The 12,781-nt window shown below is 46.9% G+C and overlaps 1 protein-coding gene across 3 annotated transcripts in view; it reads right to left on the reverse strand.

Moving 5' to 3' along the window:
- Positions 1 to 761: 761 nt before the first annotated feature.
- Positions 762 to 12,781, reverse strand: part of cdh10a (cadherin 10, type 2a (T2-cadherin)) — a 40,503-nt gene continuing 28,483 nt past the window's right edge. For all 3 annotated transcript variants that reach the window (XM_030349517.1, XM_030349519.1, XM_030349518.1), the window contains exons 9-12: positions 12,359 to 12,480; positions 11,346 to 11,454; positions 7,861 to 8,112; positions 762 to 2,096 (exon numbers count right to left, since the gene is read on the reverse strand). In XM_030349517.1, the coding sequence (XP_030205377.1) occupies positions 1,603 to 2,096; positions 7,861 to 8,112; positions 11,346 to 11,454; positions 12,359 to 12,480 (977 nt within the window). In that variant the 3' untranslated portion in view covers positions 762 to 1,602. The remainder of the gene's footprint in view (positions 2,097 to 7,860; positions 8,113 to 11,345; positions 11,455 to 12,358; positions 12,481 to 12,781) is intronic.

The raw sequence follows: 12,781 nt of genomic DNA on the forward strand, positions 1-12,781 counted from the left end.
TAGTCTTGGAGATGGGATTCTGCTGACCAGAGTAAAGAAAGTTAAGCCCAAAACCAGCCGTTAAGGGACATTTTATCACACACAGACGCACGCACGTGCACACGCACAAGCTCAGGCACACACACACACACACAACACAACTATTTGTCAATTCGAAGCTGACCACTTCACGTTGACCAATCATAAGCCATTTGGTGTTCATTATGACGGGTTAAGCTCAATCTCGGAAGGAAAGAAAATATGAGAGTAAAACAAATCAGGGTGAGAAACGATGGATATTGCGGGCCGCTGTTCAAAGTGCCCGCTTCCTATTCCAATCACAAACAATTCCAAATATCCAAACCGAACTGGGATCCATTACAACCGGGAGCACAAAAAATAACAGAAAGGTTTGTAGCCGGGCTGGGATATCTTTCTAATACGAAATGCAACGTGAAGAGCAATCACATGAAATTCAAACATTAAAGGAAAGCGTACAGACGGCGCACAATCGTTTTTCTGCACACATCACACACCGCTTTTATTTTGAAATCCTCAGTACCTGTGTTGTTCTCCTGTGCCCCCGTTTCAGTGAAGTGACACTAGTTTTACGGTATTCTTGTCTCACAGCAGGTGGTTAAAGAGTTCTTTAATACTCGGGATGTTTTTCTTGAGAGAATGTTCCAGAAGAGTTTGGTCCGAGACCATCTGTGGTTGACTCACCGTGGGTGGGCAATGTCCTATCATGTGATTAACACACTGCGACATCACACACCAGAAAATAGTTTCCCATCATTTTTATTAAGAAAATAAGTATAAAAATATAAATATAAAACAATATGACTCAGCATTCAAATGGCATTGAATCCAGTGTATGACAGGGTGTTTTTTGTTTTAATCCTAAAAGATACACTTTCTTTTTTTCCCATTACATATTACACATATACGATGAAATCATGAGTACACAGTTTCGACGAATTAAACTGCACCAACCATCCACGAACATTCATGAACATTGCTTGTCAAACGAAGATACCAAATAGTATATAGGATGTCCATCATCAAAAAACAGTTTGTACATTTACAGTATCTAATGTAATTGGGCAAGAAGTAACTGAAAAAATCTCTACCCACCAATAAAACCCTTAAGCCTGCCGCCATTAAACACCGATAGTATACAACACTACTATCTCTCAGCTCAGTTACAAAACACGTTGCCCTCACTATGATTCACAAAATGTCCTAAAATTCAAAAGGCATCTTTACTGATTTAAGACCCAAAAAGGAAAAACCAAAAAACAGTAAAACTGCGAGTAAAACCTTTAGTTTTTTCCTCAATTGGTTTAGAAAGTTCCGCTTCAAGTTCAAGTTCTGGCTTCCAACGTTTTCCGAAACATCCACACCCAGATGGCAGGAATGTGTGAGTGTGTGTGTGTACAGTATGTGCATTTGTGTGAGAGAGAGAGAGAGAGAGAGAAAGGGAGTGAGAGGGGGAGAGAGTGGGAGAGGGAGAGGGAGAGAGGGAGCGAAAGAGAAAATGAAAGAAAAAGAGAAAGAGAAAGCTAAAGCGAAAGTGAAAGCAAGATAGAGAATCCTCAAGCCACCACCGGCAGCACCGCACTCCTAAGTCTCTCTATCGGGGCTCTTGGCCACGTACATCTCTGCCAGCTTCTTGAAGGGCGGGCCCCAGCCGGTGAGGTAATCGTAATCCTGGTCTCCCTCTGTGGCGCCCGACTCCAGCGAGCTCAGGGACTCGGCCAGCGACCCGCTGCCCTCGTAGGCGTAGGTGGCCAGCGAGTCGTAGGGCGGCGCCGTGGGGTCGCTGTCGTTGTCCTGCAGGCGGCCATTGATGAAGTCCCGTACGTCCCCGTTGTGGTCCTTGGTCGGCGACGACCGTCGGTACGGGAACAGCATCTCGGGGATGATGTCCCGCCTCATCTTGTTGGCGTCCATGGCCTCGGGGTGGCGCAGCGTGCCGATGTCGAAGGCCTGGGTGTCCTCCTCGCCGCCGCCTTCGTCGTTGTAGCTCACCACGTTGTCGCGCACGTCCTCCTTGGAGATGATCAGGGGCTCCTTCTTCCTCTGCCTCCGCAGGGCGGCGAACAGAACCACGATCACTGGGAGGGAGAGTAGAGGAGCACAGAGTCAGAGATGGGTTAGGAGGACGGAACAGAACCACGATCACTGGGAGGGAGAGTAGAGGAGCACAGAGTCAGAGATGGGTTAGGAAGAGGCGAACAGAACCAGGATCACTGGGAGGGAGAGTAGAGGAGCACAGAGTCAGAGATGGGTTAGGAAGAGGCCAACAGAACCAGGATCACTGGGAGGGAGAGTAGAGGAGCACAGAACCACGATCACTGGGAACAGAACCACGATTAGTGTCTGTGTGAGAGAGAAAGAGCAAAGGAGAGGATGTAAAATAGACAAATTGAGCACCAAGAAATTGGAGACAAGGTAACCACCAGGCAGGAAACAAACAGGGAAGTGAAGTGAAGGAGAGAGCTGCCAGGCAGAGAGAGGGAGAGACATTCAGAGAAGAGAGAAGAGAGAGAGAGAGGAGGGAGGAGAGGGTCGAGATGTAAGATAGATGAATAGAGTGCAGACAAAAACTGGTGACAAGGTAACTGGGGGAGGGAGAAGAACTAAAGGTGGGAAAGCAGAGAGAGAGAGAGAGAGAGAGAGAGAGAGAGAGAGAGAGAGAGAGAGAGAGAGAGAGAGAGAGAGAGAGAGAGAGAGAGAGAGAGAGAGAGAGAGAGAGAGAGGGGGGGGGGGAGAGGGGGAGAGAGAGGGGGAGAGGGGGGGGGGAGAGGGGGAGAGAGGGAGAGGGAGGGAGAGGGAGAGAGAGAGAGAGAGAGAGAGATGAATTGAGCTCCAAAAGCCGGGTGACAAGTTAACCAAGGGAGAGAAACAGAGAGAACAGGAGGAATGGATAGAGGTGGAGAGAGTTCGAGTACTGGAGCGGCGAGCTCTCGGAGATGTATTTCCCTTGAAAGGTGAACGGATGTACAGGCAGTCGGCAGGTTGAGAGAGAGAGAGAGAGAGAGGGAGAGAGGGGGAGAGAGGGGGAGAGAGAGAGAGAGAGAGAGAGAGAGAGAGAGAGAGGGGGAGAGAGAGAGGGAGAGAGAGAGAGGGGGGGGGGAGAGGGGGAGAGAGAGAGAGAGAGAGAGAGAGAGAGAGAGAGAGAGGGAGAGAGAGAGAGAGAGAGAGAGAGAGAGGGGGGGGGGGGAGAGAGAGAGAGAGGGGGGGGGAGAGGGGGAGAGAGAGGTAAATGGAGGTGGCAGGTTTACAGGGAGAGGTTCGAAGGAGAAAGGGGGAGAGAGAGTTAGAGACACGTGGGGCTGAGAATGAAAGGGGAGAGGTGGTGAACGAGAGCAAGGGGGGGAGATCGACATACGGTGTGCGCGCTAACGTGTCAGGCATTAAAGGCCACAGCTGAGCTGGGTGGCACAGAGCAGAGGAGACACGTTCACTATCACAGATGAGTTCTCCGAACAGCCTGCGGCATTCACCTCCTCTTGCTAAATGTTCACTTCAAAACACTTTCCTCTATTCTCTAACACCCCCCCCGCCCCCCCGCCCCAAATGGCATATATTCACCACTGTAACGCAGCACGCGTTCAAAGGCCTGTTTATTCTCCTCTTCGCTTTCTTCTTCCCGTAGCGTCTAACCGTTGTGAAGTGGCGGTTGGTTAGTGTTCGCTAATTGATGCAAGTTTTCTTCGTTTCTATTTAGCTTTTCTATTTGCACACTCTGCGTCAATTCAATCAGCGATTGTTTTCGAAGTTCAACTGCAGGCGGAGACTTTTTCTGCTCGCCACGGAAACCGGCGGCCACGGCCACCACTTTAAACCATCCACCGTCGTCATGACAGCACACAACGGAGGGAAAAGCGTGTTTTTTTTCGTGAGACGTTACGATAAAACTAACCCTCTGCTTTAAATTACCTCTGATTCATCCCCCTCAGAGACGGAGAGCCAAACACGACCACCGCCACCCCCGCCTCACCCACCTTCAGCTCCCTCCCCCCTCCCCTCTTTACCTCGAACAGGTGTGGTGTTTTGCCATCCCCCCCCCCCCCCCGCCCCCCCCCCCAATCAACCCCCGACCCCTGCCTAGGTGTTAATTACAGCTCATTCAGCACTGGGGAAGTGGAGTGGCTGGAAGTGATTCCAAACCACAAAACAACATAACTTTGTCCCGATATTTCTGACCGGATGGGCAGCGTTTTAATTTGCATCGTCTGGAGCAACGGGAGAACGTACCAACAAGCACGTTTCCTGATAGGAGGGGGGGAGGGCAGGAGGGGAGCGATCACCCATGGCCGGTGGAGGTTGGCAAGGGCAGGCAGAGCTCCCTCCCACTCCGACCCCGAGGGGCATTTCAAGTGCGAAAAACACGCGAGGTAGGGATCGAGCAGATGTCACGATATCGCGCCCGGGAGCAGAGAGAGAGAGTCTGGCGCTTCAACCTTCACTCCTCTCTTACCCCCGGGCCCCGCTCTCCATCCACCCGTCTCTCTCTCTCTCTTACCCCCGGGCCCCGCTCTCCATCCACCCGTCTCTCTCTCTCGCTCGCTCTCCCTGTCTCTCCTCTCTCTCTTCGTCTACACCTCAATCGCTCTCTCTCTCCACCCTATCTCTCTCCATCCGCCCGTCTCTCTCTCTCTCTCTCTCTCTCTCTCTCTCTCTCTCTCTCTCTCTCTCTCTCTCTCTCTCTCTCTCTCTCTCTCCACCCATCTCTCTCTCTCTCTCTCTCTCTCTCCGTCTCTCTCTCTCCGTCTCTCTCTCTCTCTCTCCATCTATCTCTCTCTCTCTCTCTCTCTCTCTCCTCTCTCTCTCTCTCTCTCTCTCTCTCTCTCTCTCTCTCTCTCTCTCTCTCTCTCCACCCATCTCTCTCTCTCTCCTCCCTCCCCCCCTCCCCCTCTCCCTCTCCCTCTCCCCCCCTCCCTCCCTCCCTCTCTCTCTCTCTCTCTCTCTCTCTCTCTCTCTCTCTCTCTCTCTCTCTCTCTCTCTCTCTCTCTCTCTTCTCCCTCTCCTCTCTCTCTTCTCTCTCTCTCTCTCTCTCTCTCCACCTCCACATCTCTCTTTACCCGCTCTCCTTCGTTTCTCTCTCTCTACCCTATCACTCCTTTCATCTCTTTCTCCCTCCCTCCCTCCCTCCCTCCCCTCTCCCTTTTCATCACCCTCTCCATCTCTACCTCCATCTCCCTCTCTCGCTCCATCTGCGTTGCCATGGCGAGACAGCCGGTGAGTGAAAGGCGGCGTGGAGTTCAAACGGCGATGATAGCGGGGAGGGAGGGCAGGAGGCAGGGAGGAGGGGACGGGTTTTACAGGTGACGGGTCTCGATGCTAACGCGGCCGCGGCGGTGGGTGGGGGCGGGGGGTCGTGTCAGGGAGGGTGCCAGGGTACCCGCAGGGTGGCAGGTGTGTGACACGAGGAGAGCGCAGCGTACAAATGATCAGGTTCACAAAACTGACGAGAGGACGGAGACCACATGCTCTCTCCCACGCGCACACACACACACATCCACACACACACGCACACGCACGCACACACACACACACATTCAGATCGACATATGCAACAACACACCTACACACATACAAACACACACACATTAATATAGGTCTGTGCACACAAGCAAACACACATATAAACATACACACACACACGCATTCATATAGGCATATGCACACAAGCAAACAAAAACACACACATACTTACACACACACACACACACACACACACACACACACACACACACACATGCAGAAATTCATAGATGTATGCACAAACACACACATACACAGACACAAATGAATAGACGTATGTTCACACACACACAAAAAGCCACACTTAGCTACGTATATGGGCCTAAACACAATGATGAATGAAGGTTCTCAATCCATACGTGGCTGAAAAGCAATGCTATTGGCTCCTTCAAGCGCGTGTACAGGTTTTGACCCTGTCCACTCACCGTACACATACATTAATACATACAATGGTACACATATGCAAATATGCACACTGACGTATGTACACATACACACACTGACATATGTTCCTACACACAGAGACATTGGCACACGCAAATACGTAGAGCTGTGTCTATGCATACATTCTGACGCACATTGACACGGGGACACATGTGCAAACAAACATTTGTCAGCATGTCAACACACAGTTCCCAGGCACAGCGACACTTGAGCGCGCACACACACACACCTACACACACCTACACACACACACACACACACATTGTCATTCAGCCCCAGTGCCCAGTACAACCTCTGCTTTGCGATGCGTATGACATTCACCGTGTCCAGCAGAAAAAAAACAGAAACGTCTGCACTTGAAGCCATGAAGGGTGTACTTCCATGGCAATTGAAACTCATTATTTATTTATACGACCTTGAAAGTAAGCAGATTCCAGCCCTATATATTTTTTCGCCCTGTTTTCGCTGTAAAACAATATGCGCTCCCGCCACCGTGGGTACGGCATTAAGGGAGAGCCTTCACACCACTTAGAAGCGACCGGGGACAATATCAAGCGGCTCAGTTTAGCAGCTTAGAGGCACAAAGACCTTGATGTCATGTATGACTTGTCACGAATTTACCCAAATTTGCCCCTTTTAAAACACGCTTTCATTGGCCGAGGGCCCGGGTATAATAATAAAACACCCTGAGTCTAATGAACACAGCCTTGTGCTCCGACTGGGATCTCAGATAACACTTCTCGCAGCATGCGCTTCCGTCCGCACCATTTCCATTCTTCTAAACTCTACTAATCTCGCCGTAATGAAAAGGCCCCCGTTTAGATACTACATGACAACCTTGGACGATACCGCCTCGCGGCGCACGCTTCAGCGGAGATTCCACCACAAGCCCACTTCAAATCACTACCTCGGCGTCGAGGCCGAGATACGAATCCGACAAAATAAAGTATAATAATACCCCGTGAATACCAGATCTTATTTAGCTCACGAAGTTAACACACACAGAGGCCTGGATATGTAAACGGTGACGGTTTTTGAAGAGCGTCAGACAGGAGGTAGATTGCATTGCGTATGGATTCATAGTTCGGATGGAAGCGACAGCAGCAGACCCGCTCAGTCATTTCAGTCCTCGAGTGTAAAAGGGGCAGGACAATGCAGTGTCTCCCAGACGGTTCAATCCCCGACGCCTGCAGTCACCCTGGAGAAATCGTGGCGCGAGACGCCCAACTCCAACCTTCATCAATCGAATAAAAGCCATAACTAAAAATAGTGGAATAGTAAAGGCAGCATATTGTTTATGTGCATCAATAACAGAGATGGGGGGTGGGGGGGGAACAAAGTCTGCTTACTTATACTGTCAGCACGTCAGCTATGCACGCATGCATCCTCAGCCCTGCATAGGCAAAACCATCCCTGCCCTCGAACGCACATGAACATAAAACGCAGGAAGATGCATAATCTAAACATTGCTTGCAAGGAATAATGAAAATAGTCGCTGACATAAGATAGCATTGGACAGGTTGCAAATAGCTCATTTTCCTACACACAGAAACACAAGCACACACAAAAAACATACATAGTAGCTTTCCAAAACGCACACGCACACACACACACACACACACACACACACACACACACACACACACACACACACACACGCACACAACTGCGATGATCTAAAAAGGTACAATGACCTCATAGTATAAATAAAACACATAAAAACAAGCAAAGGTCCTATTCAATAAAGCTTGATTGATCGTGGGACTCTGCGCACGCACGCTGGCACGCACGCACGCTGGCACGCACGCACGCTGGCACGCACGCACGCTGGCACGCGCGCGCGCACGCACGCACACACGCACGCACGCACAGGCCGCTACTCACTGAGGAGGATGACGACGCAGAGCAGGATGGCCACCAGGGCGCCGGTGGTGAGGCCGTCGGAGAAGGGCAGCACCTCGGGGTTGCACGTCTGCATGTTGCCGCGGCTGTCGCATGCGCACACGCGCACAATCAGCGTACTGGTGCTGCTCTGGATGGGGTAGTCGTTGTCCGAGATGACGACGGGCAGGAAGTACATGCTCATCTCGCGGCGCCGGAACCCGCCCCTCCGCGTCAGGATGTTGGCCGTGTTGTCTGCGTACGGAGACGACCACAAGGGGTTTTAAGTTATTTTTCATTGTCATCTTCATCATTCGTCGTAGTCGTCCATCCTCGTTGTCATGGTCGTCGTCAGGCAGTCTTTGTCGTCGTGGGAGCTTGCGATCGGATTGACATTGGTTAAGGTTTAAATCGTGGCATCGTCACTGGCTGGTATCGGATCATATTTGATAGTTTCATATTTGATCAAGACATATCAACATATATCACACGTCTCGTCAATATGACACAAATCCTGTCCGACACGATGACACTAAGAAACCATACAACATAATCACAGAAAATAAATAAATCAAATCTCTATTGTAGAGGTGCCACACTTTGCAATGCCTTTGTAAGTAGATGTTAGATTCAGCATGACGGGGGGGGGGGGGGGGGGTACAGTTCAGCCTGACTTTAAATATACCATATATCTGTCATTGTATCTTTTTGAGAATGTATTTTGAGAATCAAATGTCATCAGACAGCTATTCTGAGACTCTATATAATTAATGCCTGACCCGAAGTTACTGCATCTAAACACCTGTGTGTGTGTGTGTGTGTGTGTGTGTGTGTGTGTGTGTGTGTGTGTGTGTGTGTGTGTGTGTGTGTGTGTGTGTGTGTGTGTGTGTGTGTGTGTGTGTGTGCGCGCGTGTCCTTGCATGTGAGTGCATGAGCGTATGTGTGTCATGAGTAAATTATAGGTTTGCAATAATTGCGAAAATTAGGTATTTGATTGCGTTTCACTTCTCCGAAAGACCACGCAATTAAGTACGGAGTATTACAATCTCATCACAAAAATACCTCACTCATTCCCCATTTAATTCCTTGCTTCAATGAACTTAATCATATTTCATATTTTGTGGCCACAAGAAGATGTTTTTCTCACTTGTGGAACGATGATTCTAGTTCCTGCCTCTTAATGATTATATCATCATTTTGAAAATACACAGTGATTGTGCAACATAACCCCAATTATTATTATTCCTGTTGATAAAAGGGAAGAAAACATGACTCAAAATGGCACATGCTAATTCACGTCTCAGCTGCAGAAGTATGTATTTCAGTACAATATAGTATTCCCAAATCACTACCGCAACCATCGTCAAGGAAACAAACATCTAGCATCTGTTTAGTGATGAGGATCCTCGGTCTCACTTCACAATAAGGGTACATTTAAAAACCATTAACTAACATCAGTTAAAGTAGCAGTAAGCATTATCATATAGCATTAGCATAGGAGCTATAGTTAGGTTAGGGTTAATTGATGAGAGTGAAACCCATTCAATAATACAAAAATGAATACCTTAGTTAACATGAACATCTTAGTAAACATGGTCACCATTAGTAAACATGGTCAACTTTAGTGAATGATCATGTGTGCCAAGCCGTGCAAGGGTTTAAACGTATGAATTAGACTATCATGTTTCTACCAGGACAGGGAATGGTGTGGTGTGCCTATATCGTTTGAATTTATTTAATCTTATTTGCAAGTTGTGTTCTGAATGTGTCCTTAGATTGCTGGCAACTTTTCGTCTCAAGAATAGACAACTGCTAGACATTATAATGACAGACATTTGAATGAACTCAAGCCCTCTTTCATTTGGAAGTTGTATCTATGTATTTATCAAGTCTACCGAGTTTAATCTATATTTTTCCCCAGACAGAACAGCAGTAGTGTTTGACTAACACGAGGAATGGTTGCGTTATTCTGTAGAAGATAAGGCTGTTATAATAATAATGCCAACAATGACAGCAACCTTTTTAAATACATAATTATACAAGAACAAATTGAACGAATCACATACTTAAGAACTCCACTCTGCAAATCTGACACAACAACACACACACTTAGTGTATTTCGGTTTATTTGTTTCATTATTCTACCGTCAAAAGTAATATATGTTGTTTGTTTCAGACAGACAGAACACACACAATTATATCCGTGGACCGCTATGATGAATTCTATTTGAGGTTTAATATTCCCCTCCTAATCTCAGTCACTCATTGAGAGACGTTTTTTTAAGATTGGTCTACACCAAGTGCCACACGATGTCCTGTGCTATTTTGTGAACGCAAAAGAACTCAACCGGCGATGTGTCCGACACAACATCACACATAATTGTCTTTTTCTACACAAGCTCCTGCGATGGAAAGACCTTTATGTTTGAGATACGAGTCCACACTGATAGGCCTTTTATAATTACATGAAATGACGAATAATACCAAACAAGTAGCTGGGAACTCGACTGTGGCGGTGTGTTTCCGACTAGACACACACTTATTGTGTTCAGTTTTATTTTATAGTCTCTATCGTCCAAATTGATTGAGGCATTTAAGAGACACTTCATATATTTGGTTTGCTTCAGTCAGACGGAACACATACAATTATGTGTAAATACGCCTAGGGTATATACATAACTTATTGCTTTATTAGTCAACTAACTGTTTATTAACTGTTAGTTAACACTTATCAATGCATCAACTAATGTTAATCAATGGTTAATTAATGTACCCCCATTGTTAAGTGTTACCACAAGTGTGTATATGTTTGTTGGTGTGTGCGGGTGTGTGTGCAGCATGTGCGTCTGTATGTACATCTGTCGTTTCTTATCTGAAGGCGTATCCGCTAATTCCGTTCGCTAGCCCTTGAGAAGAAGTATGCTTCTTTATTGTTAATGCTGCAGAGCCTTCCTTCCTTTCACATGATTGCTTTTCCCTCTCTGCAATATAACTTTTATGTGCTTTTATTTCCTACGCACCCGGTATATATTTATATTTTTCTCGTCTTGTATTGTCATTTGGTCTTGCCGGCTCCTAATATTTAATTAAAACTTAGGGAGAATGGGACATTTTAGTAGAATAGGATGCCCAAGGACAAGGCAGGTGTATTTCACTTGTTTCCCCCAGTGAAATCTTTTTTATTTCCCTCCTGTCTCGAGTGTTGTTGTCACCTACACAATAGGTGTTTCGTTTTGCCTCTGTTTGTTGTTGTTCCATTCGTGTGTTTGTGTAATACAATATAATTCTGACCTTGTCTCGACCAGAAGTTGATACCAGTGACGCACACATTGTTTTCATTTCATTCTAGATTATTGAGTTATGTAACGTAATGTATAAGTGATGTAATATATGTAATATTAGAATCATAGAACTTGACCAATGATACAGTGCCACTCAATGTGTATTACACCACTGTGCCAGCAGTGTATGTAATGTGGGTGCTTTACCTTCTCTGTCCACTATGGTGAAGTTTGGGTTGGCTGGGGCTATGCTGAAGACGAATTTGTGGCCGACAAGAGGTTCATCTGTGTCCACAGCACTGATCGTCTGGATCAGCTGAGAGGGAATCAAGAACAGAGGATTTGATAAGAGCATTGTTACGTACTTCGCCTTGATTCTTCTACATCCCAATCCCCCCCATCTTGGCTCTGATGCAACAATGTTTGGTTGTTGCCTTACTTATTTCTAGATCTTTTTACTTTTTCTTGTATTCAAAGTAATTTACAGCAAACATAAGGGGGTTACATTTTACTCATGTCTCCCAGTAGACTGCCGACACGGGGGATCAGACCCCGTACCTTCAGGTTGTATGTTTAAAACCTTATCCATTAAACTATGCTGCAGCATGTCGTTTAGAACAGTGCCCACGGCAAGGGTTTTTATTCAGAGATGTTTATCACGATGTAAAAGCTTAGTATGCTTCTTAAGCTGTTGGAACCCCAGCTAAAAAGGTTCTCGGTTCAACATCCAATGTCCAATTCTTCCCTGGGCAAGATTCCCTTACCCCTACTTGCCCATTAACGACATGAACGACACATCTTGTCATGATGCGTCATAACAAGATGAAGAGGTTTATTAATCCCTCTTTATTGTTTATTCCCTGTTTATTAATACGTCAACAATTCTACATTTGTCCTCGATTTTCTGCTTGACCCGGTCCACAACTGACTATTTACCGGTACTCACAGTCAGACGCGTTTTATAACAGCATCCACTACATTTACATTGACATTTGGGGCACTTAGCTGACGCTTTTATCCAAAGTGACTAACAATACATTTACAATACAAAGTACATTAGTCAGAAGAAAGAGAAAGAACAATATATCGCTGTTGATTCATTGCCAAGCACTATCAATAATTGGGTTAACCCATTCTCCACAAAACAAATCCACTATAACTAACCGGCGTGAATTACAGCAACTCGTAGTGCTGTCTTTGGGGGGAGGGTGACGCCGTACCTGTCCTGCTTTGACGTTCTCGCAGACGAAGGTGTCGTAGGACATGGCGAACTCGGGGGCGTTGTCGTTGACGTCCAGCACCTTGATGAACACGGGGACGCGTGTTGTCTGGCGAGGGTTGTCTGAAAACACCAAGGTTAGCCCAGGAGGTGAGCATCCGGTAGCATTAAGTGAACGTTACACCGATTCATCCGTTAGCGTCATTAACTGTTGGTGCTAGCAATTACCAACCGACACTTGGGCAGGATCGTGTGGTGGTTTAGGGTGTAAGCATAAGGTAATGTAAAGTAAACGCAGCGATGATTCATCCTTTAGCGTCATTATCTGTTGGTGCTAGCATGGCGACACTTGGGGCAGGATTGTGTGGTTGTTTAGGGTGTTTGCTTCCCCAGCTGAAATACTCTGGGTTTGAACTCCAAACAT

This window comes from Gadus morhua, chromosome 23 (genome assembly GCF_902167405.1).
Source record: "Gadus morhua chromosome 23, gadMor3.0, whole genome shotgun sequence".
Classification (NCBI taxonomy): domain Eukaryota; kingdom Metazoa; phylum Chordata; class Actinopteri; order Gadiformes; family Gadidae; genus Gadus; species Gadus morhua.